A 26,278-nucleotide genomic window follows, 5' to 3' on the forward strand; every position below is an offset into this window, starting at 1 on the left:
AGGTAGCTCATGTCCCATCTTAGCAGTGCCCCTTTTTTTGCATATAAAATGAGGGTCTCATGAATTTCAACAGAAAATTGATATAGCTAGTTCTGGGTTATTTAAAGTAAAGACATGTGGAAGAAGCCACATTGAAACAGGATGGCAGTATAAGCTGAAGAGAATGTTTTCTGTGCAAAATGCTCTGCTAGTGAAGTCAATAGGGTGTAACGCTTTCCCCCTGCTGCATAGTAGAATACGGGGTGTACAGCCCAAGGAAAAACCAACAGTCAATTTTATTTGGTAGTAGAACTAGATTAATGGGCATCCCATCCTGACACATATTTTTTAAAATTACATTTATATCCCACCTTTCTATCAAAGAGCTCAAGGTGGGATACACTGTCCCCCCCTGCTTCATCCAAATATTATCCTCAGAACAACCCTGTGAAGTAGGTTACAGTGAGAGACAGGCCCAAAGTAACCCAGTGAACCTCTTTGGTAAGTGGGAGTTTGAACCCAATTTATATCTCCCCCACCCATGCATATACTGTATCGTCTCTCCCCTTAATCTCTAACCTAATCTGGCACTCCAAACAATATACCACTGTACCATAGAGCTAAGAATTCTTCTCCCAATTCTACTCAAGAACCTCCTAAGAAGTTGAATGGCCCTCTGTCATGGGTGCTTTAAGCTGAGATTCCTGCATTGCAGGGGTTTGGACTAGATGTCCTTCCAACTCTACAGTTTTATTATTCTATGTGCAAGTGAGTCAATGGACAAGGCCAATGCCACCGGATGACCAGCACCCACTTGGCTGAAATTACCTCTCTTCTGTTGCACCACAAGTCTATCTCTTACTGGTAAATTTGTAAGCTTTCGACACTTCAGCACAAAAATTCACATTTTGCCACTATTTTGATTAACATGGTTGAATCAATAGCCTCTGCTGTGCTATTAGTGTGCTGCTTTTTTTCCTTTTTTTGCGTTTTAAAGTCCTTTTGCAACACTCTCCTTCACCTGCCTCCAAACTCCTGCCTACATGGAATGCAATTCTGATCTCTGACATGAGGAATGAATCTTTAGAATGCATATGCACTGCAACTGTTCTAGAAGCATTAATGCCTTGATTAAACAATCTGAGAGGGGATAATTCCTGACAGATTCTATAAGACACAGACAGGATGTTAACATTTTCAAGTGACTCATTCTGCTTCACTCTTAATGAAAAGAGGAAATAGCACACAAGTAAGCTAACACACAGTTAAAAGTTTTAATTTTGAGGTTTTAATGTCAGCGTTTTTTCCAGTCAGACCAACAGGGGTTCATAATATTGTAGGTACCACTAAACCAGTATGTCTCCATGTGACAAGAGTATCTAAGGCTTTATACAACAGTTGAAGTCTAATCATTTGCAGCCCTAACACTTCCAACAGGAATGTCAGCATTTCTATAATAAGACCCATATTTAAGGGTTTATAACTCAGCTGCAGAAATCTGCTCCAGGCCTATACATGCCATACAAAATCCCACTTAAGGAACAAATAATCCTTTTACTACTTGGCAAGGGAGTCAATTTTGGGCCACTTCCAAATTCAAAGTCATAAAAATGGGCATTGCAACGTGTGTATGCTGAATTCTAGAGTGATTCAAAAGGTCCTATACAACTTTATGCTGCTCATGCATCAAAATACATGTGTACACAGGAGTTCCAAAAGGCCTATGCAACAAACATCAATCAAACATGCACAAAATAGGCGGTGTATGCAATTTTCATTTCTAGAGCCACAGGTGAGTCTTTGTTTTACCCAAGAGGCAAGCCGTAGTTATGACTACTTCCACGATATTTTTATTAGCAACAAAATAATTAATCTAACAAGACTCCTACTCAGACATATGTTAGACCAGATGTAGACATACTGTGGTTCCCCCAGAAGCTGTGGACTACAAATCCCATCATCCTTGATCACCGACCATGCTGGCTGAGACTGACTGGAGTTGGATTCCAACAGTATCTGGAGGGCCACAGGTTCCCCACCCTGTGCTAGACAAACTCAAGAGTTTTAGCACCTCTCACAGAATTTGAATTTGAGCGAATACCTTGCAGAAGTATTCTGCATCAGTTGGACAACACTACAGTGGAACATAAATTGCCTCCCCTTTTCCCTAGTTTTATATCAGCCAAATAGAAAATAAGTAACAAAGGATAGGCACAGCATTATTTTAAAAAATTATATTTTAAAATGACCTTATTTACATGTATCAGACAGAAACAACAGCAGCTAAAACTTCAGACCGAAGAAAAGGTCCAACTACAATGGCATGACAGTGAAACTATTATTTGCTTGTATTTTATATGTCCAATCTAGAAAACTATCACCATTATTGCATTTGTTGGAAAATGTCCTTGTAGTGTCAGTCCTATTAATATGAAAAAAATAAATAGTAACTCCACTGTGCAGGGGAAAAGGGCCCTATTTAACTCATCCTTTGATGGTGTGATTCCTTCTAGTATCTAGGCACTTTTCTATATACTTTCCATTGTCAACTTTGGGTGCAGTCTGTACTAAAACAGTTACCAGTCCTGTGTTAAAAGAATGAATGGTAATTATGCCTTGTTTCATATATCCATATATCTGCTATGGCAACAATCTGATTAAAAGACAACTATATTTTAATAAATAAATTTATCCATCACATTTGCATCCTATCAAAAGCTTAATATAGGCACATTTTGAAGGTATTGAAGCAAGTTCAGGATAACTAGGGTTTTAATAGACAAGACATATTTAATATTACCCTGGCACAGTTTAAGTTTTGTTTCAGGACTAAATCAGCCTGGGTCAACCTGGTGGATGCCCCCCCCCCCCCGGAAAGGGACAAGGTGATGTGACCTTGTTGTTTCTGCTCAGTCTCTCAGTGACTTTTGATACAATCAATCATGGTGTCTTACCAGCTCTGCAGCCCATAAGTTGGAGGTCATATGTTACAGTAGTTCCAATCCTACTCACAGGATAGATTTCATTGGATGGTATTGGGTGATTGTAACTCACCTTGCCTCACCTGATATTTGTATTGTGGGGTGCTGCATCTTGTCCTCAATCCTTTTAAACATCTATATGAAGCTACAGTGCTCCCTCGGGTTACAGACGCTTCAGGTTACATACGCTTCAGGTTGCAGACTCCGCTAACCCACAAATAGTACCTTGGGTTATGAACTTTGCTTCAGGAAGAGAACAGAAATCGCACAGTGGAGGTGCAGTGGCAGCAGGAGGCCCCATTAGCTAAAGTGCTGCTTCAGGTTAAGAACAGTTTCAGGTTAAGAAAGGACCTCCAGAACGAATTAAGTTCTTAACCCAAGGTACCACTGTACTGAGAACAGTAATTAGGGAATGTGGACCAGAATTTGGAATTTGGACTGGTGCCGTCATGAGGATGACACTCAGCTCTATTTTACCTGTTGTATCTGAGTCAAGTGTGGCTGTGCAAGTCCTGGATCCGTGCCTAGAAATAGTGGTGGGCTGGACGAGGGCCAACAAGGTGAATCCAGGTATGGAAATTCAGTAGTACATAGGGGAGGGGGGGGGAGTGGTCCCCTGTTGCTGCAACTGCTCCATAGAGCACAGGCCTGGGAATAGCTGCCTGGATGCTAGATTATTGTGCGTAGGTTTCCAGAGCTGTAGAAGCAACTGTAAGTGTTAACTATCTGCCATGTGCATTCCTTTGGCTGGGAAACGCCCCTGACACTAGGCTGGACCACCCACCCATTTGCTTGGGCTAGGGGATTGCTTGCCCTGTGGTGCTTGTGTGCAAGCAGGTGGGATTTACTCTTACAAAATTATTATACAGTAAGATTATTCCTGGATCCTTAGGACAAAACTGCAATACTGTCACAGCCTCATCCATCTTTACTCCCCCCCCCCAGCAAATCATTTGAGTTCTTTATAGACGACAAATTGCGTTGGATTAAAAATTAAACCCTTATTGGAATTTACATGCATACTAGGTCTAAAATCCTTACTGAAGCGTAAGTAATATTAATTCTGTAAAGAGGTGTTTATTTTTCTTATTTATCTGAAAGTAATGGCAGTTTCAGTTTCATTCATTGCTCACCCATGTAAAGACAATTATGGACTTCAAAGTGCTAATATATGTATGAAAGGCCACAATCATTCATGTACAGGTCCAAACTGCTGTGTTATAACTTACATCAAAAAGGCGTTAATGCTTTCAATATGTATCCTGCTGCAGGGAAGCATTCTAGAAGAAGGCAGTATTTTTATTTATTTATTTATTGCTAATGGTTGTCTCACCATTAAAAAGAAAATCTTAATGCATCTTATAATCAGAGGACAATTTGCAAATCATTAAGAGAAATGTAAAATTCCATTAAAATACAAATCAAGAGTCCCTCACTGGACTAATAATCTTTTTGATATTATTTTGCATTTCACTATTTCTGTTCCCAATATCCAGGCACCACAAATGATCAGTTCTTGAACATGCTATTTACCACAGCCTACTACTTTAACGAGAGACTGAGAAGTATAATCTGCTATTCAGAGCAGGTACTAATGAAGAATTCCATATATTCTAAAATTTAATTAAAACCCCAAAGATTTCAAATTAGATGCAATTTGAAATGCCTGGGGCAGAAATACATGCACTTGCGTGGCAAGGGTATCACGCTGAAAGTTGATACCGTAATTGGTCTTGATGTATTTTTGTGTTGCCAGGCTGAAGCGCAGAACTCATAACCATATAAAAATTCTCTGTAGATTACCTGCTCATTGAAAATGCCATCACTCAGGTAGTTCTCTACTAAATTACCATGCTACTAAAATGCACAAAGTGATTCGAAGAGAAGAGTGGCACAGCTGGTCGACGCTGCCAATGAGTTATGCATGCGCCGACACTGCCTTTTTTCTTAGTAAAATATGCTCAGCTGAATATTAAAATATAATTGGCATTCAACCTAAGTAGCTTAAACCATTTTGTTATCTTCTTTTAAACCGATTTGGCTCCTCCACATTTATTTTCAAGGATGCGATTCACAAACTAATGACACCAACACATTCAGCTAGATCTTTACTATTTTACATTTGTCATAAATAGGAACAGTTTCTACAGCCTTCTAGGGATGTTCTTTAACACTGGTTCCTCTTGAACATCAAAGACCCAATTCATGGGAAAAGGGGGTGGGGGGGGAGACAGTATGCCATTTATGTTACTTCTTGCATATTTTATTCAGAAAAGAGGATGAGATGCAAATTTTCAGTGAAAAGTATCCTTTTGTAGCTCAGCAACTATTTTTGTTACAAATATATTGGCCACTTCTCATATATGGTGAAATGACCTATTTGCATGTGGGAAAGGGGCATTCTGGGTCATGCTGAAACTTTATGTCTAAGAAACTTGAAGGCTGAATTAATCAGCATTGCACATTCCTGGTGTTATGTTACAAAGACTATAAATTGTATTTTTTTAAAACAGTAGAATAATGAGCACATGATTACATAATAATTGCACAATTTTTGAATTGCTTATATTCGAAAGCCATGTACTTGTCAAAAAAAAGGTATCTGCATAAAAAGTAGGGGGAAGGACAAATAATTAAGTGAAGAGATTCAACCTATTAACTGACTACTACTATGCATTAGCATTACTGCAGAAGAAATTATTGTGGATAACAGGAAACATGTGCGTCCCTCTAGAGAAGCTTTGGGAGCAGTGATGTCGGTTGATGGAGGGAGAGTGACAATGCAAAAATCGCCTTCCTTTTGCAGTTCACTGATGGAAGCCTCCACTGCTCAGACCACCTTCTATCACAGGAGGGATACTATTGGATATAAGCTATTAAAACTTTGAAGTCTCAAAGTGGTATGCTGCTTATAGAAATGCTACTTTGAGCATAATTATGCAATGGCAAACAATTGGAGGAATACATGCCTACTAAGAAACAATTCCTATTGAGTCATAAAGAAAAAGAAGAGGAGGAGGAGGAGGAGTTTGGATTTGATATCCCGCTTTATCACTATCCAAAGGAGTCTCAAAGCGGCTAACAATCTCCTTTCCCTTCCTCCCCCACAACAAACACTCTGTGAGGTAAGTGAGGCTGAGAGACTTCAGAGAAGTGTGACTAGCCCAAGGTCACCCAGCAGCTGCATGTGGAGGAACGGAGACGCAAACCAAGTTCACCAGATTACGAGTCTACTGCTCCTAACCACTATACCACACTGGCAACCCAAGTCTTAAGGGGCAAGCCAAACGGGCAGCCAGTTGACAGGGCTTTACAGATGCAACCCCAGTAGGACTGGCTCAGTTTCTGATGGATCCAGGGCCACCTCAGCATCCTTCCATGCCCACTGCTGAAATACTGCATTTCGTGACCTTCTGCCCACACATCTGGCAGGTGGAAGGGGAATTCTGTACCGGGGGAGTGACACTCCCTGGTTTCATCTCCTACAAATAAATCTGATCTTGAAAAGCTCAATTTCTTCTAGAAAAGATTCAAAAGTTATCTCAATCTTTTAGAGGTTGGATTAATAGGATCTCCTCTCTCTCCGAGGTTTCTGAAGAAGCCAAGTCACAGTAGAAAGGAAGAGTGAGGGAACAAAACACTGCCACAACCCCATTTTGACATTTCCTGGATTCTGATCATCTCAGCCAATGGTTGATCCAGATATTGGACAAAAATCAGATGCAACCCTTGACGCAGAAGGTGTCTACAGGAAAGAGATGAATTATCAGAAACAATAAATGCTTATTATATAGGCCAGGGGAGCGGGTGGCACTGTGGTCTAAACCACTGAGCCTAGGGCTTGCCGATCGGAAGGTCGGCGGTTCGAATCCCTGCAACGGGGTGAGCTCCTGTTGCTCGGTCCCAGCTCCTGCCAACCTAGCAGTTTGAAAGCATGTCAAAGTGCAAGTAGATAAATAGGTACCGCTCCAGCAGGAAGGTAAACAGCGTTTCCGTGCGCTGCTCTGGTTTAGCCAGAAGCGGCTTAGTCATGCTGGCCACATGACCCGGAAGCTGTACGCTGGCTCCCTCGGCCTGTAAAGCGAGATGAGCGCTGCAACCCCAGAGTCGTCTGCAACTGGACTTAACTGTCAGGCATCCTTTACCTTTACCTTTACCTTATATAGGCCAGAGAACAGTGCAAGCTGATTTGGGGTATGGCACTTGAAATGGTCTGAAAAAACAGAGGTACGACAATCTGAAAGGAATATTTCGGCACATTGGTTATTGCCAACTTTCCTGAACAGCAGTTCCATCTGTTCTGCATTGTGTACTTTTCATTTCACAAAATTTATGCACTGCTTGACTGTTTTGTTTTTTTAAAAAAACAAACCATCAAAGCAGTTTACAAAGATAAAAAAGGAAGTCAAGGAAAAATTAGACCTCATCCCCAAAGGTGCCCTTCTTCATTGTTTCCTGAGACGTACAGATACCAGCAAGTTTAAAACATACAAGAAGTTAAAATACTAAAATAGGTTAAAATTCACATCAACTTTCTAGGCATCTGGGTAGGCTTTTTTTTTGGGGGGGGGGGAATGTGGTATTACCCAAAAGGTATTGAGAATATATAGGTCAAGGACTAGATAGCTACCACATCAGTGAACAGATATCACGTTAGCCTCACAGCAAACAGGGAAGACATTCAAATTTTGCCAGACATTTGCTGTTTTTAATTATATTTCTGCTCCTGTGGGCTGTTGAGCCTATATCTCTCCGTTGTTCTTCTACTGTTGTGATTTTATTATAAATGGTCCTATCCTTGTAAGCAAATAGTGGGACTTCTTGCTGAAAAGCAAGGCAGATTTCTAAATAAATAAATAAAACATTACCCCATATTTGTGCCACTCTTCTACTCTTCACCCCCAGATTAATTCTTGATGTTATCGCTGTACTGAGTAGTCTTGATATCTGTAATTACATGTCCCCTAGAACTTTGTCTTCTGTATATGACTTTCACCACAGGCATATTTAATTAATTTAATTTGCCTCAAATAAAAATCTACTCACCAAAATATCATTGCTTGCCTAAATACACACACATAAACACACAACATTTGGATTAATACAAATACATCTGATTTCTCCCACTATCTAGGGCAGTGTTCCGTATGTTTGTGTGCTATTAGTGTTGTAATAATTTTCACTTTCGCTGTAACTTCAATGTTTTGATTTTTCTAGGCTATAATTAGGTCCCATGTTGCATGGTCATTTCAATCTTGATACTTAGATCTGTTTCACAATTACCTTTGTCATGTTTTATAGAATTAAGAGGGTTAAAAGAAGTCACTTTAAAAAAAATCTTGATGATGTTAGATCTGGCTTGCTGCATTAATCTGCCTTATCTGCATTAATTTAATTTTCTTTATCTCTGTGGAAAGCTGCTTGGACTTCCCTACCTTCCTAACTCTGATGATCAAAGACTCCACAGAAATATTTTCAACACTGTGCTGTATCAGTGTAATGCACATTGGATAATCTTGCAAACACTATGCCATTAAACAAACTCAGAAGGTTAGCTAAATGGAATTTAAGTTGTAAATATTTATCTATTACCTATGGGAAATCCCCCAAGATAAACATTGCAAATCTTTCAGGGCCTAAATACAGTTGCACCTAGATCCTAAAACACTTTGAAGCCCCACTGATTTCAGTCGGCCTTAGTCTAATAAGTAACACTTGGACTTAAATCACCCAAATAATATTGTTACAGATTTGGGGGAACCAGAGTCTGAGGGTGCAAAGGCATCTGTAATTGTAAGAAGTTTGGCAAGGTGTAATGGGAGGAAGGAGGACAACAAAGGAGAAAACTTGATGTGGTGCTGGGTGGAGGAGGCTGCACTGAGAAACCAGGAGCCATGACTGGCTGCTATTTTGGACCCCAACTTGCTGAAGCTACGATGGGGCCAACGAGAAACCCTCTTGTGGTTTACTGTATCCCACCTCCACTAAAGGCTTCCAAGTGTAAATATGTGTAAAATACAATCTCAAAATAGGATATAGTATTAAGGTATATAAAGAGAAACATGGACATAGAAGAAAGCAGGTAATTCCAGTATATTGCAGGATGGAAGAACACTGTGGTGAAGCTTGGATACCCAGAAATGGATTAGTTAAAGAAAGGGTGGGGAGTCACAGAAAAGCACCTACAAGAGAAGGCCAACTTAGCTAGATGAGCAGGAGGGAACAAGTAGAAGGCAACATGGTGGTATGACAATAAATAAGCTTCTGCATCCCTAAGAAATGATAAATTTTGATTTAAAACTATTTTGACGGCATCCTAAAAGCTTCATCTTATCGTGTGTTGTCTACCTGTGTAGCCCTACTTTGCTGGGGAATAGCTAATGTGAGGGTTTGATTAGCTGCTTGTGCGTGAAAACGTGCTCCCTCAGAGTTTGTGCGACCCCACAAACCTCCGTGTGTGACGGAGCTCCTCAGACATGTCTGCTCTAGTCACTAGTAGAGTCCGACAGTGGCTGTCTGCGGAAGCGTTTCCAGCAAAGAAGTTCCTTAACGGAAACGCGTCTCCTGGACTCACGGCGTGACAGTTTCCTGCGAGGTGTGGGTCTCCCTATGGGAGACTCCGATACCTCCCCACTGTTCTCGCTGGAAGCCTCCCTGAGCCCTCCCTCCTGCTCGCATTCCCTCAGAGACCCACTCCTCCCCCTGCTGGTCCCTGCTTCAGCAGTTGAGTCTCTTTCATCCTGCCTGAGTCCCTCCACCACCTGATGCTCTGATGGCAGTTCCCTGACATCCACCTCCCCTCCAGGGCCCCCCTCACCCCCTCCCAATTCCTCCCCCCTGGGAGGTGAAGGGCTAAAACCCCGAAACGAATCTTCCTCATCTTCTGACGTCTCGAACAATTCTCTCCATCGATCGTCGTCCTGGCCAGCTGAATCCTCTTCCTCTTCAGAATCTGGGAACCCCTCCAACTCCTCTTCCTCGTCGGTGGTGGCAAAGTATTCCCTTCGGAACCTCGCTACCGGCTGAGGTTTACGTGGGAACCTCTGATGAAAAGTCTCTATTAAAACCTCGTCATTGACATCCTCTGCCCTAACCCAGGTGTTTTCCGACTCCGGTTCCCCTTCCCACATTACCAAATACTCTACTTGATCTCCCTTCCACCTGGAATCGAGGATCTCCGCTACATGGTAGCTGTGTTCCTTCTCCTCCATTGCTGGTCCCCTAGTGACCCTCCCCTCACTGTCTCCTCTATACGGTGACAGCAACGACCTGTGAAAAACTGGGTGCAGCTTCATGTGGTTCGGTAACCGGAGCCTGAAAGCCACTGGATTGACCTGCTGTATGACTTCAAACGGACCCAGCCTTTTGGGTCTTAATTTCTTACAACCTCCTTTGAATGGCAACCCTTGGGTTGACAGCCACACCTGGTCCCCCACCCTGATGCTTTCACCTTCCCTTCTGTTTTTGTCTGCCTGCCTCTTATATTCCTCCTTAGCCCTGTTTAAATTGAGTTGGAGCTGGCGATGGATCGCTTCCATTTCTTCCACGAACTGTTCTGCAGCTGGAACGCTCCAGTTCTCCCCCTCCCCCCCTGGGAAGGCTCTGGGATGGCACCCGTGATTAGCCAAAAAGGGGCTCATCCCCGTGGACACGTTCTCTGCATTGTTGTAGGCAAATTCTGCCAACGCCAACTTCTCCACCCAATCATTCTCTCTGTCATTAACATAACACCTCAAATATTGTTGGAGAACCCCATTTGCTCTTTCCGCCTGCCCGTTGGTTTCAGGATGACGGGCCGTCGAGAAATTAACCTCTACATGCAGTAAGCTCATGAGCTTCCTCCAGAACCTGGAAGTAAATTGTTTCCCTCGGTCTGAAACCACCCTCAAGGGGGCGCCATGCAACCTAAACACATTCTCTACAAACAATTTGGCGGTTTCTTCTGCTGTAACCGCATGTGAGCAGGCTATGAAGTGGGCCATTTTAGTTAACAGGTCTACTACAACCATGATGGCTGTTTTCCCTCTAGACCTTGGCAGATCAGTCATGAAATCTATTGCCACTGCTTCCCACGGTCTCTCAGGTGTGGGCAGTGGTTCTAATAAACCAGCCGGCGCCCGCCTCTCCCCCTTGGCTCTTTGGCATTGTTCACACCCTCTCACATACTCCCGCACATCTTCCCTGACCTTGGGCCACCAAAATTCCCTGGTAACCAGCCACATGGTTTTGTGTTGCCCAAAGTGCCCTGCTGTGGGGCTATCGTGCAGCTGCTTGAGTACCTTCTCCCTCAATTCCCCTTCAGGTATATATAACGCTCCCTTATAATACAATGCCCCATTTCTCTCCTCAAAACCACCGGATTTGTCTTCCTCCCCTCTGAGATCCCTGAGTTTCCCCTGGGCGTATGCATCCTGCACCGTACCCTCTACCAATTCCCTTTGCCCCACCAAAGTCGCCCCACACACCCAGCGGTCCTCTGGAATGATATGGGTTTCTTCGGGTGCTCCCTCCCCCTCCAAATATTCAGGTTTGCGTGAGAGAGCGTCCGCCCTAACATTCTCTGGGCCTGGCACATAACAAATCTCAAAGTTAAATTTGGAGAACTCTTGGGCCCATCTCAACTGCCTTTGGTTGAGCACTCGCGCCGTTCTCCAGTACTCTAGATTTTTATGGTCCGTGCACACTTGCACTTTATGTTGTGCACCAACTAGCAGATGCCTCCATCTCCGGAACGCCTCATGAATAGCAAGCAGTTCTCGGTCGTACACCGTGTAGTTCCTCTCGGATTTGTTCAGCTTCCGCGAGAAGAAGGCACACGGACGCCACTCTGACTCCTCCTTCCCCGGCTGCAGAAGAAGCACCGCCCCTATGGCTCTGTCAGATGCGTCTGTTTCAACCCTTAGCTTCTTTCGTAAATCCACATGCAGAAGTTGTTCTTCAGAGGCGAAGGCCCTTTTCAGTTCCTCAAACGCTCGCTCCGCCTCCGCCGTCCATACAAACTTCTTTTTACTGCTGAGACAGTCAGTGATGGGCGCCGTCAGATGGGCGAAGTTGCGGATGAACTTACGATAAAAGTTTCCAAACCCTAGGAACCTCTGCACATCCTTCTTGGTTTTGGGTGTTTTCCATTCCAGCACTGCCTGTACCTTGCCGGGATCCATGGCCAATCCCTTGTCTGACAGGCGGTACCCCAGGAATTCCACCTCCTTGGTATGGAACCGACACTTCTCCAGTTTGACCCACAGCCTGTTGGCTTGCAGTCTGCTCAACACTTCTCTGACGTCTCTCACATGTTGCTCCTCATTCTCAGAATACACCAACACATCATCTAGAAAGGCAACGCAATTCTTGTAGAGCAAAGGGCCCAGCACGTGGTTCATAAAAGATTGAAAACACGCGGAGCCTGCTTGTAATCCAAATGGCATAACGAGGTATTCAAACGCCCCCAAAGGGGTAAACATGGTGGTTTTCCATTCATCCCCTTTCCTTATGCGTATCAGGTTGTACGCCCCCCTTAGATCCAGCTTTGTGAAAATCTTTCCCTTCCTCACCCTGGTCAAAATATCATCAATTCTGGGCATAGGGAACGCCACCGGTTCAGTCACTGCATTCAGCCGCCTAAAATCACATACAAGTCTCGGCTTGTCCGCATTTTTTTTGTCCACAAAGAACACTGGGCTCCCCCCTGCTGCTTTGGACTCTCTGATGAAGCCTCTCTTCAGGTTCTTGTCAATGAACCCTCGCAACTCCTGCATTTCCCTGTCTGACATGGCATACAACTTGCCCACGGGAAGCTGTGCTCCTGGGAGTAAATTGATCTGACAATCAAAGGGTCTATGAGGTGGTAGTTGGTCAGCTTCCTTCTCGCTGAACACGTCGCTGAGATCTGCATACTGTGGTGGTACCTTCACCTTCCCCATTACTTCAGTCCCTGCTAGGGTGGCTTGGGCCCCTGCTGAACCCTTCTCCCCTTTGCAGTGTTCTAGGCAATGTGCTGAACCAAAGGACACCACTCTTTGATGCCAGCCAACCAGCGGATCATGTAGAGCTAGCCAGCTCATTCCCAAAATAATGGGAGCGCCTCCCAGGGTGGCCACATTAAACGCTATCAGTTCTGTGTGCCTTGCCACCCTCATTATCATTGGGACAGTCTGCAAGCGGACTCCTCCTCCCAACAACTCCCTGCCATCAATCGTGGTCACCTGCAGGGGGTTGCTTAAAGGGATGGTCTGTATCTGGTGTTCAGCAGCAAACTCCTTGCTCATAAAATTGCAGGAGCTGCCTGAGTCCAATAGCGCCTTTATTTTTAGGGGGTGCCCATTCTGCAGCTCTAGCGACACTTCAATCACTAGAGCAGGTCGAGGAGCTTCTGGCACGGGCACTTTCACTGCTCTTTGGCCTGGCTGCAGTGCCCCAATTGTGGCAACCAGGCGTTGGCTTTTACCTGCTCCGCTCCCCCTTCTTCTCCCCCCTCAACAGCTCCCACCATCCCTTGCCATTCCTTCCTCTGGGGGCAGACTCTGGCAAAGTGGCCTGGCTGTTGGCAGAGATAGCATTTCCGGGGGCCCTTTCCCTCCTTCTTAGCTCCCTCGCTGGTTTTTGAAAATGCGCGCGCGCGCGCTGTTCCGATTTCCATCGGCTCTGCCGGCGGGAAAGCTGGCTCAGGAATGTCTGGAATGCGGAACTCCTTCCAACGTTCCCCTCTCCCTTCCCGCCTCTCCAAGGCTCTTGCCTCCTGCCGCGCTCCTATGGTCAGCGCAGATTTGGTCAGCTGATCCATAGACTCCGCCCTGGGGCTCCGTGCCAGCTCGTCTTTCACCCCCGAAGAAAGACCTTCTTCAAATAGCATTTGAACGGGTGCCGCCGATAAATCCCAACTCAGTCTGTGAATCAGCATGGTAAACTCAGTCCAATATTCACGGACAGATCGACTTCCCTGCTTACAAGCCATTAGCTGTCTGCGCACCACCCCTTCCTCAATATCGCTGGAAAACATGATATCCATTGCACGAAAGAACTTCATTGTGTCCTTTAGTATGTCATTGTGCGTTGCCATTAGGGGTCGAACCCAGTCTCTAGCCCCTTTCTCAAGATGCCCAATTACAAAAGCAACTCGTGATTCCTCATCAGGGAACTCATCGAACTGCACATTAAGGGCATATTGCATCTCTGTCCTAAAAGCATGGTAGTCCTTGGGGTCCCCCCCAAATTTCTGCACCAATCCTGGTACCTTTCTGGGGAATTGCGTGGCTCTCCCCTTCTTGTCTGCATCCTGAGCCCTTCTCTCCTCCAACCTCGCCGTCTGCAGGGCCAGTTGAACCTCCAACGCTCGGTATCTATCTTCCAAGCTTGGACCAGCTCCAGCCCCTGCTCCTCCGGTTCCGGTTGGTTCGCTCATGATGCCTTCTCTTGCACAGGCAGCGTACAAAGACTGTCGGACTGCTGTGAGGGTTTGATTAGCTGCTTGTGCGTGAAAACGTGCTCCCTCAGAGTTTGTGCGACCCCACAAACCTCCGTGTGTGACGGAGCTCCTCAGACATGTCTGCTCTAGTCACTAGTAGAGTCCGACAGTGGCTGTCTGCGGAAGCGTTTCCAGCAAAGAAGTTCCTTAACGGAAACGCGTCTCCTGGACTCACGGCGTGACAGTTTCCTGCGAGGTGTGGGTCTCCCTATGGGAGACTCCGATACCTCCCCACTGTTCTCGCTGGAAGCCTCCCTGAGCCCTCCCTCCTGCTCGCATTCCCTCAGAGACCCACTCCTCCCCCTGCTGGTCCCTGCTTCAGCAGTTGAGTCTCTTTCATCCTGCCTGAGTCCCTCCACCACCTGATGCTCTGATGGCAGTTCCCTGACAGCTAATTCCAACAAATTTACTAGTGTACTACTGCAGCTGAAGGACATGCAAACACAGTCTTTCCTGACACTTACTGTGTAGACATAAACAAGGTCAACGTTTTAAATGTGTTATCAGAGCTTACGTTTTCCTAATATGCCTTTTTGACTTTATAAAGGTCAAAATTAAGTGCATGATCACTTCCCCAACAAGATACCGTTATAAAAAGGCGCATGGCATGCTTTTGACAGAGAAACAGTTCCCAAAAGAACATAAGGGTAGCAAAAACGAACAGTCAAAAAGTAGCAAAAATGCTGATCTTCCAGTAACACTGTCATGGTACATCTAATTGATAGTGCTGGACCCCACTCTGTTCCAGAAATAAATCTTTTAAGTTATATTTGTGACTGTTTTTCCATGCTCTGTGTTGAAGAATTGCCTTTGCACAGTCTCTGCAATTAAATCATGGGTCAACATTAGCTTCTCTGTTTCCTCCTGCTCCTTTCTATTTCAAGGGTCTCCTTTACTCTTCACATTACAAATCACTGAGATGTACAGTAGTATCAGCTTCCTGCTATGTAAACTGTTCATGCTTGCCATGCAGTGACCTCTCTGTATTGATTCAAGACATCTGACAGTCTGCACTGGTCTCTTTAAATTCATGGGTGTCTTCTATCTCTTCTGCTCTTTTGATCAGTCCTTTTCTCCCTCCTTCACTTTTTGCACAGGTAGCTATGGAAAGCAATAAGACCTAGATTTCCACTGCCCCTGAAAAGCAGTTCACTGGGCGCTAAGCTTTAAAGAATCACATTTTCCCCCACGCCAGCTGTTTCTATCCCACTTAATTTGAGTACAGGAGTTCCTACTATGTCACAATCAATAAAATGGCATCCGAAGTTTTAAAACTTTCCAGCTTTACCAGGTAATATCTCAAGAAGATCAACCTTTTTAAAGGTTTAATTTAAAGCAGAGAGGAATGGTTTATATTGATTCTAATACTCTAAATGCTTTTCTTATTTTAGCAATTACCTTCCAATAATTATGTTTTGAGCACCAGAAATGTGTACCTGATTCAACAGCATGTGGTAATTATTACACTTTGCCTCAAACTATAAAATTAACTTTGGGAAGTACAGAACTTGAAGATAAATTCTGAAACAAAAGTTTGTGGTGAGTTTGAGATATAAGAAGCAAAAGGAACTGTAGCCCCACCACTCTTGGAATACTTAGATGTATTATTTCAGAGTTTCAACAGCAAAAAATAAAGCCAAAATCTAAAGAACACTTGATCCCTGGCATTCAGTTTTCGTGGGCAAATGCTCTTTCCCAACAGGATTACAGTAAAATAAAAAATAAATTAAAATGTAGGGTCATTTTTGCCTGTCAGTGCAAAATTCAACTAGTGAATTGGCTGATTTTGAGTTTTATTTTAATCCTAATAATGGGGTCCTGATAGTAAGACTATCTGGTAATAGTGTATAACAACAATCAAGAATCCATTAATTTTCTTGCATATTATGTTGGAGGGTATGGTACCGCAGCAGTGCCACTGGCAGGTGGTGCAGGGGTGGTGAGTGTCCTATGGGTGGGGGTGGGGTGGCGGTGTGGCAGAGAAGGTTGACACTTCTTGTTTTGCCTCAAGAGGTGAAATGGGAGGTAAAGCCCCTGATCTCAGGATTCACAGCTGTCAGTTATGAGAGAAGGCAGGCAAGGACCCACAACCCAGGTGGAGCTCACTAACTTGGGGAGTAGGTGTCTAATTCCTCAGCTGGAGTAGGCTCAGGACAGGTGAGGGTTCCACACCTTATCAAACCCAGAAAATATAACAGGAAAGCCGTCCTGGCCAGGCCTGCGTACATATTAGCAAAGTACATAGACCGTTATTTTATAAATATTTCATCATGCTTTGTTTCAGTATGAATGCTATGTAATAGTGTTAATTCCCTTGGACTTTCTTTTTACCATAAAGAAAAATCATCTTTTGCTTGCTCAGAGATGGGCAATATTTATCTGTCAAGATATTGTTGATTATTATCCCTGACCACTGACAATGTTGACTGGAACGGATGAGAGTTGGGAGTCCAATTATAACTGAAAGGCTGCAATGATCCCCACCCTTGCTTTAGCTGGAAGTGCACTATGGAACCTCAAGGTGCTTACTGATGTGATCTCAAAGCTTCTGTTGGTTGGCTAACAGGTGATAGAGAAGAGCTAGAAGACCAGATGTTGGAAGAGGAGGAGGAGGAGGAAGAAGAAGAAGAAGAAGAAGAAGAAGAAGAAGAAGAAGAAGAAGAAGAAGAAGAAGGGAGAAGATAAAGGCAACCACTGTCAGCACAAGTCAGCACTGCCAGCACAAGTCAGCACAATTTTGATACCTAGAAAGGTTCTAAAACATATAAATTTGTCCGTTTGTACACATTTAGATCACAAAGAGCCAGCATGGGTTACTTAAGAAGTGATTCCAGTTTGACATTATTTTCTTTTTTGAATAGAGTTACTGGTGTTAGCAGATCAGGGAAATGCTGCTGATGTATTTTATCTCTATTTCAGCAAGACACGTGACATCAAAAAAGGCTAATGCAGTTCTAGCTTGCATCAGTTCTGCTTTGGTCAGGCAGCCAGGAGTAGTGTGCCCATTTCTGGGCACAGTGGATTAAGAAAGGTATCAGCAAACGGACATGTGTCCAAATGAAGGGTGAGGAGCCTGGAGATCAGGCCATATTAAGGAAGGTGAAGGCTGCTTGACAGTGGAACAGACTGCCTTGGAAAATGGCTGACTCTCCTTCATTAGAGATTTGTAAGCAGAGATGGATGGCTACCTAACCAGGATACTGAAGAAGTGGGCTTCCTGCACTGGCAGGGAGTCAAATTAGACAACCTTTGAAGACCCTTTCCAACTCCAGGACACTGCTTTCCAAGGCATAATGATGAAATGTATACGTTCCCATTGTCCGTGTACTAGGATTTCATTAAAAGATTGTTCTCAAGTAAGTGGCTCAACACATATATGCAGAAGAGTAAAAAAGGATTGGATACAATGGATAAACAAAAATCCAACTACTAGCTTACAGGTAGTCAGATTTAAACAGAAATGATATCGTAAGTTAAAAAAAATAAATGCAGCTTGTCCTTGCTCATTTACTTCGGACTCAGCTGTCATTCCGAATTCCCTTTAGCCACTTCAGCTAAGCATTTCTCCTCCTGTTTAGCTTTGAGATGGAGATGTGTCTGAGTAAAGTATACATACAGGTGCTACCAGAAAGTGTCAAGATATCAAATCAAGGCAAATAATTCAGAATAGATGCTTGCAGTAAACAAATAAGCAAACAGCCATCAAGAAGAGGACACCTGAACTCTTGCATGTGATTATAACAGCTTCTTAAATGCAGTACATAAAATAGAAAAATAGTACAAACTCATGCTGCCACTGTTTAGTTCACTGGAGGGGGGAAATGGCTGCTCTCTTTTCCTCATTAACCTGTTGGGTTGTAGGATCCACTTTTTCAGGGTGTGATCCCTTATTGCTGGGAAAATACACAAAAGTATTGGAACCACATGAGTGGGGCAAATTTTACAGGTCTTTCATAACTAAGGTCCATATGATCAGGTGATGGAATTGCACAATGGGGGAAAGAGATATTGAAGGTGTGCAATGGTAGAGCAGTTGCAGGTGCCTTTACCTATGAGGAAGTAACTTGATTAAGTTTCTCACACACAAATACTTGGTCCTGTTCAGGGATGACATTCACTCTGGGAGAAACACTTCTACTGAAAAGCAGGCCAGTGGTTAAGAAGCATGTACCTTTGACACACTGCCCAGTTCTGCAGGTATAGTTTACCAGCAGTATGTGTGAAAATTCTCTACCCTTTAATTTCACACTAAATGTTTGCTGGTGGGAGGGACACAAAGGATAAAGAGAGAGTGCAATGAAAAATAGCCATTAGCAGAACCCTGTGTATGTGGACAATAGGCCTTGTGGACAACACAACACTGGGGACTTAAATTAAGGCACAGCAAAGAAACATTTTCTCTAAATTAGAGGTTTATGCACCTTTTGCACTGTGACCTGACTGAACAACATAGCAAAGAAAAACGTAGGCTTCCAAAGGGTCTCATTCTGAGGTGACTGCTGTATGCTAGAGTAACAGTATTGCCTGAGGGCTGCTATTAGTCACAGGCAGAGAGAAGCCTTTTTTGGTACCCAATTTTCTTTTCATTTCTTTAACAAACCAGCTGGTTTGAAAATGTACTACTCTCATTTTACTGAGGAAGACAGCCTCAGGATATTTTCCAATGGCTAAGCCTGCAAATTCATTGATGGAAACACTGATTCCAAGATCAGTCCACTCATGGTTAAATTCAGTTTATAAGCTCATCCCTCAAAACTGATTTACAATTTCTCCTCAGATAATAAGTTATCTCTTCCTGTTTATACTTGGATTCTTTCTTCTCTAACTTCAGTCAAGGTCTTAATACTTGCAAAGTCCTCCCCATCTCCCATTCCCATCTCTCTTTGATATTCAGAGTTTGGGACTGCAATTGGAAGAGCATATGATCAGTAAGGAGATGTATTATTCCAGATAATTCTGGGTATCAGGCTAAACAAAATGTATTTTATGCGGAAATAAGTGTTTAGAAAAAAACCACATGCAGTACAACTATTTATCAGTTTTAGTCGTCAAAAATATTGGCTAGCATTTCAGTTTTACACTTTTTTCCAGCTATAAAACATGCACACCTGCTCTCAGTCTGAACTCTATTAACTGAGAAAAAGGAAGGAAAAGCACCCTCTTAGAATTCAACATGTTGAGAAAAACATTTCTGGACTCAAAAAATGGGCTTGTGGTGCAAAAGGTCACTACATTACAGTCTGTACTTTGTGTAAAGTAAACCTGTTCCATATTTGGCACAAGAGACTTACCTGCATAATAGTTTGCACCTGCTTAATGAAAATATTTGCCACATCTGATAAGAACGGTTGAGGGTTAAAAGTCCTAAATATTTTGTGTTAAATTTTATAAGGATCCGCTGAGTTGCAGGCATTAATTCATTTCCTTCCGAACTCTATTGGACCTCTGCTCTCCAACAATGCCTATGCTAGTTGATATCGATCAAGAGTGTTAACGCCTTCATGCATGAATTAGTGTTAAGCATGTTGATTATATGAGGCTGGTTACACCACACTTTCCCCACAGAATTGGCAATATACCTAGGAAGATTGTGTGTGCTGATTCCATGAGAAAGACCCCTTGCAACTGGCCACCCACTGCCCATCTGGTTAGCCTACTGAGCCATAATTTCTCAGAATTTACAGTGGTATCTCGGGTTACATACGCTTCAGGTTACATACACTTCAGATTACAGACTCCGCTAACCCAGAAATATTAACTCGGGTTAAAAACTTTGCTTCAGGATGAGAACAGAAATCGTGTTCCAGTGGTGTGGTGGCAGCGGGAAGCCCCATTAGCTAAAGTGGTGCTTCAAGTTAAGAACAGTTTCAGGTTAAGAATGGACCTCTGGAACGAATTAAGTACTTAACCCGAGGTACCACTGTAATTTTCAAAGAATTCCCCCCCCAAATATTCTCCACCATTTTTCTGTAGGGGCTGCCATTCCCCACCAATGACATCAGGTCTGTGCAGACATTGTGGAGGATGCAAAATGTTGGCCTGGCTTCCACACAGTTGCAATGATTGCAAACCAAACCACCACCACAACAAGCTGAGGTCCTGCCACTGCTAATGGTGAATCCCAGCCTGGAGAAACTGGGAAGAGTTTATCCTCCCCCTGGAAAAGTTTGTGAAATAAGTCTTCCAAATCTCTCTGGCCACAAGTATGATGAAATAATTAAAGAGGTCATTTGCACGTGGCTCCAATCTAAAATTTTCGGATCAGCATAGAATCTACTTACAGACAAGAAACTTTCATACAGCTAGGCATGCCGCATATGACAATACAAAATATACAGACCGTTCTCCAGCAGCGGGTGGTGAAAAGGGGGCACCGGAAGCTTCTCTATCATCCAGGGTTCACAGAAATAGGCCTGAAACCAAGCCACACACTGTTTCAGCGGCTCCGCTGTTTCCTCTGAGGCTTCACATACTTCACAAGACACAGATGCATCTGTAGGGCTAGAAGAATGATAACATTAGTTTAATAATTAGTTTCACAGTCTAACTGCAATTTTTTTTTTACAATGCGGCAAACAAAAGAGTAAGATACCATCTCACACAGAATGAATTTCCCCAGCCCAAATACAAGAGCAGCAGAACACACACACACACCCCTACCTCTGAAGAACTGAGCATCAAATTAGAAAAGGGGACCACAATAAAGTAGCTCAGTTTCCATTTAAGAAGGAAAGGTCCAGGTAATGTTTACTTATGCTTTGTATTATTCAAGTCCAACAGAACAGAAATATCTTCTTTTTACTTTCTACATCCCCAATAAAAGTGATTTCAAACCCAAGAAAAAAAGAATTTCCTGTTCTTAACTATGCAGACATGAGCAAAACACTTCTGAATAGCAACAGTAAAAGTGTCAAGTGTTACCATTGTTGAGCAATGCTTATAAACTAGAAAGCAAAATAAACCCTCTGTGTACTTTAGTGAAACATACATATAGGTGGTGAGAGGGACAAAACTAGAAGCTAATTTTTGCATTTGCACTTCCACTATGACTGCAATTAATCAAATATGCCACAGAGATTTCTATACAAGAAATGCAAGCCCAATGCTTGTGGTCCCTTCCAACTCTACAATTTAATGATTCTATGATTGCCAACTTGCAAATAGCTCTCATTTACTGGGAGCCATCTACTGTTTTGTATTGTTACGTTTCTTATTTAGGATATGCAGTGCTTTTTTTGGGGGGGGGTGTACTCAAGGGTATTCAGTACCGGCACCTTTTTTGTTTGGTTTGGTTAAAAAGTGTGGAACTTACTGTAACAACTACATGGTGAATACCAGCAACTATTTTTCTAGAAAAAAGCACTGAGGATATGAAACCTTAAGAATTCATTGCTCCACTTCCCAGGAGAATATAGGTGGTATTCAACTGAGGTTTACTCAGAATCTACTGGAATTAACGGACCTAACTTAATCGTGTTCATTTTCAGAGAGTAGTTCAGGCTTCCTCAACCTTGACCCTCCAGATGTGTTGAGACTACAATTCCCATCATCCCTGACCACTGGTCCTGCTAGCTAGGGATCATGGGAGTTGTAGGCCAAAAACATTTAGAGGGCCGAGGTTGAGGAAGCCTGGTTAAGTTTGAGTAAAACTTAGCTGACAGCTGTCCTTTAATCTCATGCCACAAAGAAAGAACCCTAACAAACCTTTATTAACATCCAGGCTGTTTTTCTGGGAATTTATTGGCCTGTAGAATTCTTATAGCAGAAACATTTTGTCTTAAATTCCTATTTTAAATTTATCTTAACCCCTGATATGACCACACAAACTTCTGTTGTAGCATCCCATTGCAATGGTTTCTTTGGCTTGATTGCTTATTCATGTTTGAATTACTCACACAGTAAATCAAAAGCATTTATGCTATATTCAGATATTCTAGATTAAAATTAATTTCCCCCTCGTATTTTAGAAAAGGTCCCATACGATTGATAGTCCTTCTCCCACTCCTTGTTTTATTAAAATACCGGTAACTAAAATAACTATGGAAACACAGGTTTCATAACAACAATATGGATGAATGTGGAGGCTTCAAATATCGAAGTCCATAAATTTATATCATTATCAAGCAACAGCACAAGGTTACTAAAAAATTCTTGGGACTTTCCCAGGTGGGCAGAACATCCAAATATCGACTCATTGTCTCATTTGGAAATAGGAAAACTTGCTGCTTGCCTCTTTACTATTGAGCACACAGGACCTTAGCTGAATAGGGAAAGGTAATCTTCACATGTCAATCACCTCAACTGCTACTACAGCAGAATATGCAAAGAGACAACTTTCAGCAGGTACATTTTTAGAACAATTTCTATCAGCATGGGCAAGGAAGAAACTCCATCTTGGTTCCCAGAAAACTGTAACAGCATCCTCGCCTGTAAGTAAAGCAGTAAATACTAGCTCAGTTGTTAGCCAGCCAGTTCCCTATTTTTTTGGAAGATCCTACCAGTTTGCACCCACAGAAGTAAATATGTACATGCATTCAAGTTTATTTGTGTTATGTCACAACAGTTTCCTCTGCTTCTTATTACTCCCTTTCACTGGTAAGCAGTTTGCAGCTGAGTACTGACAACAGACAAACTGTCTCTGCAGTGCCAATCCTCTTTTCGTCTGCTAAGGTTACACTGAAATTAGTATTTGTGCATGTGTAGGTTGCTGCTTTCACTGTTTTTTTTTTTTTTAACAGGCAGGTGTTTTCTAAACTTTTCTAAAATGGCGACTTGTTTTTGCAGCAATGCACCAACATCACTACTCCTCTATAAATGAGTATAATTTAGCATTTCTCTATGTTAGCCTCTTTCTGAATCAAACTCCTCAGTTAAACACTTTGGCATGTAAACACACAGAATCTTCACACACGGTTGCATGTACGAGACCTGCTGCTGCTGAACTAATCCAACGATAACATCCACAACTACAACAGGGCATCTCACGTTCCCGTACAACAAACCAGGTGGCTTATCTCCTGGAAAGCAGAATCTATGAACAACCAGAGAGGTCCAGTAAAGAAGAATGGAGTGGTAGGGAAAACTGGTTTTGGAGTTTTTTAAACAGAGGTTGTATAGCTATCTGTCAGGGATGCTTTACTTATGATTCCTGCATTGCATGCGGTTGGACTAGATATCCCCTGGGGTCTCTTCCAACTCTATGGTACTGACAGCATCTTGAATGGCAAGGGTAGCCTTCAGCTTCAGGCACACACAGAGAGTGAGGCAGACTACAGTCACCAATTCAGGGTCTGGAAAATGGAGGGAAACAAGGCGTGCAGGGACACGGGCTGCTATAGCAAATGTGACTCCTGATCTTGTAAAATTATCCCCTTATAGTTTGCACATTTCATATTTTTGTTTAGTTATCAGATGCCTAGCCTGTGGAACACATTTTATACATTAAATGTAAGTTTAAATAAATAGAAACACGTTACATTTCTCGCGTGAGTTTTAATAATACTTATTTATCATCAGTGTTTTCATACTGCCCTTCAATCACATTCCCAGGGTGGTTTACGAAAAGAGTAATACAATTAAAATGTAAATACAAAACTAAGTATTTTTAACACTTTAAAACGTGACATTAAAATATCCTTCACAACATCTTTTAAATGTTCCTTATAATATATGATGGAGTAAAATACACATAAAACACATATTATTAACATTCCATGTGGAAATAAATAAAAAGTTGTTACATCAACACCTTAATGTCATTTAAATAGTCTTCCTTTGATAGATGAAGGCAAAACTACCCCCAAAATTGCAGATGAATTGTCTAGTCCCTAATGATTCCAAAACAATTACAGGATGCAGAGCAATCTAGTTAAATTTTATTCAAAAGCTTACTACACTTGTGTTTTCTCTTATTTTTCTATCAATGAAACCCAGGAGGCTTAAGCACAATTCATTATGTATGAGACCCAACTTACAGTGCTTGACTGTTGATTAATAGGAAAGTTTGCAGTATGTACATTTGCAACATTAGATGCATACAATATGCTAACTTATTCTTCCACTGAAGCTAATTATTTACAAAAATGACTACTTGAGACTACAATTTATTAAATGCATGCATCCAGTCTCAATTTGGCCCCAAAAGACAGTCTGGAATGAAGATCTTTTACTTGATGTGACAACTTCTGGAAAGAGTGTTATTAATATTGTAAATGTGGCAAATAAAGAGTTCAGATAGCCTTATGTCTATTTTGTGTTTGTTTTTCACAGCTAAATCAATGAATAAAAACAGCTTTTCAAGAAGTTTAATACCCATATGAGAGACAAATTCTTTCTGCCCAAGTTTAAATTAACCATATAAATAATATGTCCATATATTAGTAATAATGATTTTTAAAAATAGCTTGACAACTGAAATACATGGGAGCGGGTATACTCAATCTTTCAATTATACTTATTCGTTTTTACTGACTCTTCTTAATTTGTTAGTACAACTTTTGTTTTGAAGATATGCTTAAGAATCTCTAAAAAGCCCTTCACTGTAAACCTGCTTATAGTTTGGCAGCTTAATACTCAATTAATTTCAGGTGAATTTTAGGTGGCTAGCAATTCACAAGACTGGACCCTGGTAAAGGATTTGCTTATGCACTTCAGAATAAAACGTACATGCATGCAAACTTATTGGTGTTTAAGATTGATCAAGCAACATTTGGAAAGTTGTACTTGTCCATCAAATTCTCACCAACACCCAATATTCCTGATGTGACACATGGTTCATGATTTCAAATTATACCTTTTTAAGCTTTTTGAAAAACCTGGACCCACTAGCATTATAAGGGTTCTCTGTTACAACATGGAATGAGACTGGAAGGACATAATATATTATTTTTAAAAATATATATAGGAGTGGTTCTCAATCATCTCACCTAAGATGACTTCAGTGGTTAGGATGAAACACGTGACATAAACACAGATGCAAACACTACCACAAAATGCACACAGCATTCCTATTTGTGTAGCTTTCCTGTTGCCACTTGTGGTATCCAGAATGTGGCTCTCTCCATATCCTGTGTGGTTGATACATGCCACTACATATAGTGGTACCTCGGGTTAAGAACTTACAGTGATGCCTCGCAAGACGAAAAGAATTCGTTCCGCGAGTCTTTTCGTCTTGCGATGTTTTTCGTCTTGCGAAGCACGGTCCGTCGCAACTGCGCCTCTTTAAGCGGCTTTTAAAAAAAAAGCGCAAGACGTTTTCGTCTTGCGAAGCAAGCCCATAGAGAAATTCGTCTAGCGAAGCAACGCAAAAATGGAAAACCCTTTCGTCTAGCGTGTGTTTCGCCTTGCGAGGCATTCGTCTTGCGGGGCACCACTGTAATTCATTCTGGAGGTCTGTTCTTAACCTGAAACTGTTCTTAACCTGAGGTACCACTTTAGCTAATGGGGCCTCCTGTTGCCAGCCACCGTGCGATTTCTGTTCTCATCCTGAAGCAAAGTTCTTAACCCGAGGTACTATTTCTGGGTGACTGGAGTCTGTAACCTGAAGTGTCTGTAACCCGAGGTACCACTGTACTCTTTAAAGGTGAGAGTAGAAAATGTTTCCTATCCTGAAATGCCAAGGAGTAAGGTGGAATAAATATTAAAGCCATGAAGACTCAACTGATAGCATGGAAGGTCACTAAATGCTTTGTGCCATTAGGATTTTGACTGAATCCCGTATATAAAAAATAAGATGCCACCTGGGGCAAATCTGTATTGCATCTCCTCCTTGATGCAAAAAAGGATCTATTTTGCAATGAGAAACTTGAACTCTCCAGGTACACCGACATGGAGTTGAGGTTCTCGTGTATTAGATGGT

General features: G+C 42.4%; 1 protein-coding gene across 8 annotated transcripts in view; it reads right to left on the reverse strand.

Annotated features, from left to right (window-relative positions):
* The window catches only part of MGMT (O-6-methylguanine-DNA methyltransferase), a 181,436-nt gene that overhangs the window by 27,036 nt on the left and 128,122 nt on the right, over nucleotides 1-26,278 (reverse strand). For all 8 annotated transcript variants that reach the window (XM_083506039.1, XM_083506037.1, XM_083506038.1 and 5 more), the window contains one exon: nucleotides 20,762-20,922. In XM_083506039.1, the coding sequence (XP_083362165.1) occupies nucleotides 20,762-20,922 (161 nt within the window). The remainder of the gene's footprint in view (nucleotides 1-20,761; nucleotides 20,923-26,278) is intronic.

The sequence above is a fragment of the Podarcis liolepis genome (genome assembly GCF_965112155.1).
Source record: "Podarcis liolepis genome assembly, chromosome: 5".
Classification (NCBI taxonomy): Eukaryota; Metazoa; Chordata; class Lepidosauria; order Squamata; family Lacertidae; genus Podarcis; species Podarcis liolepis.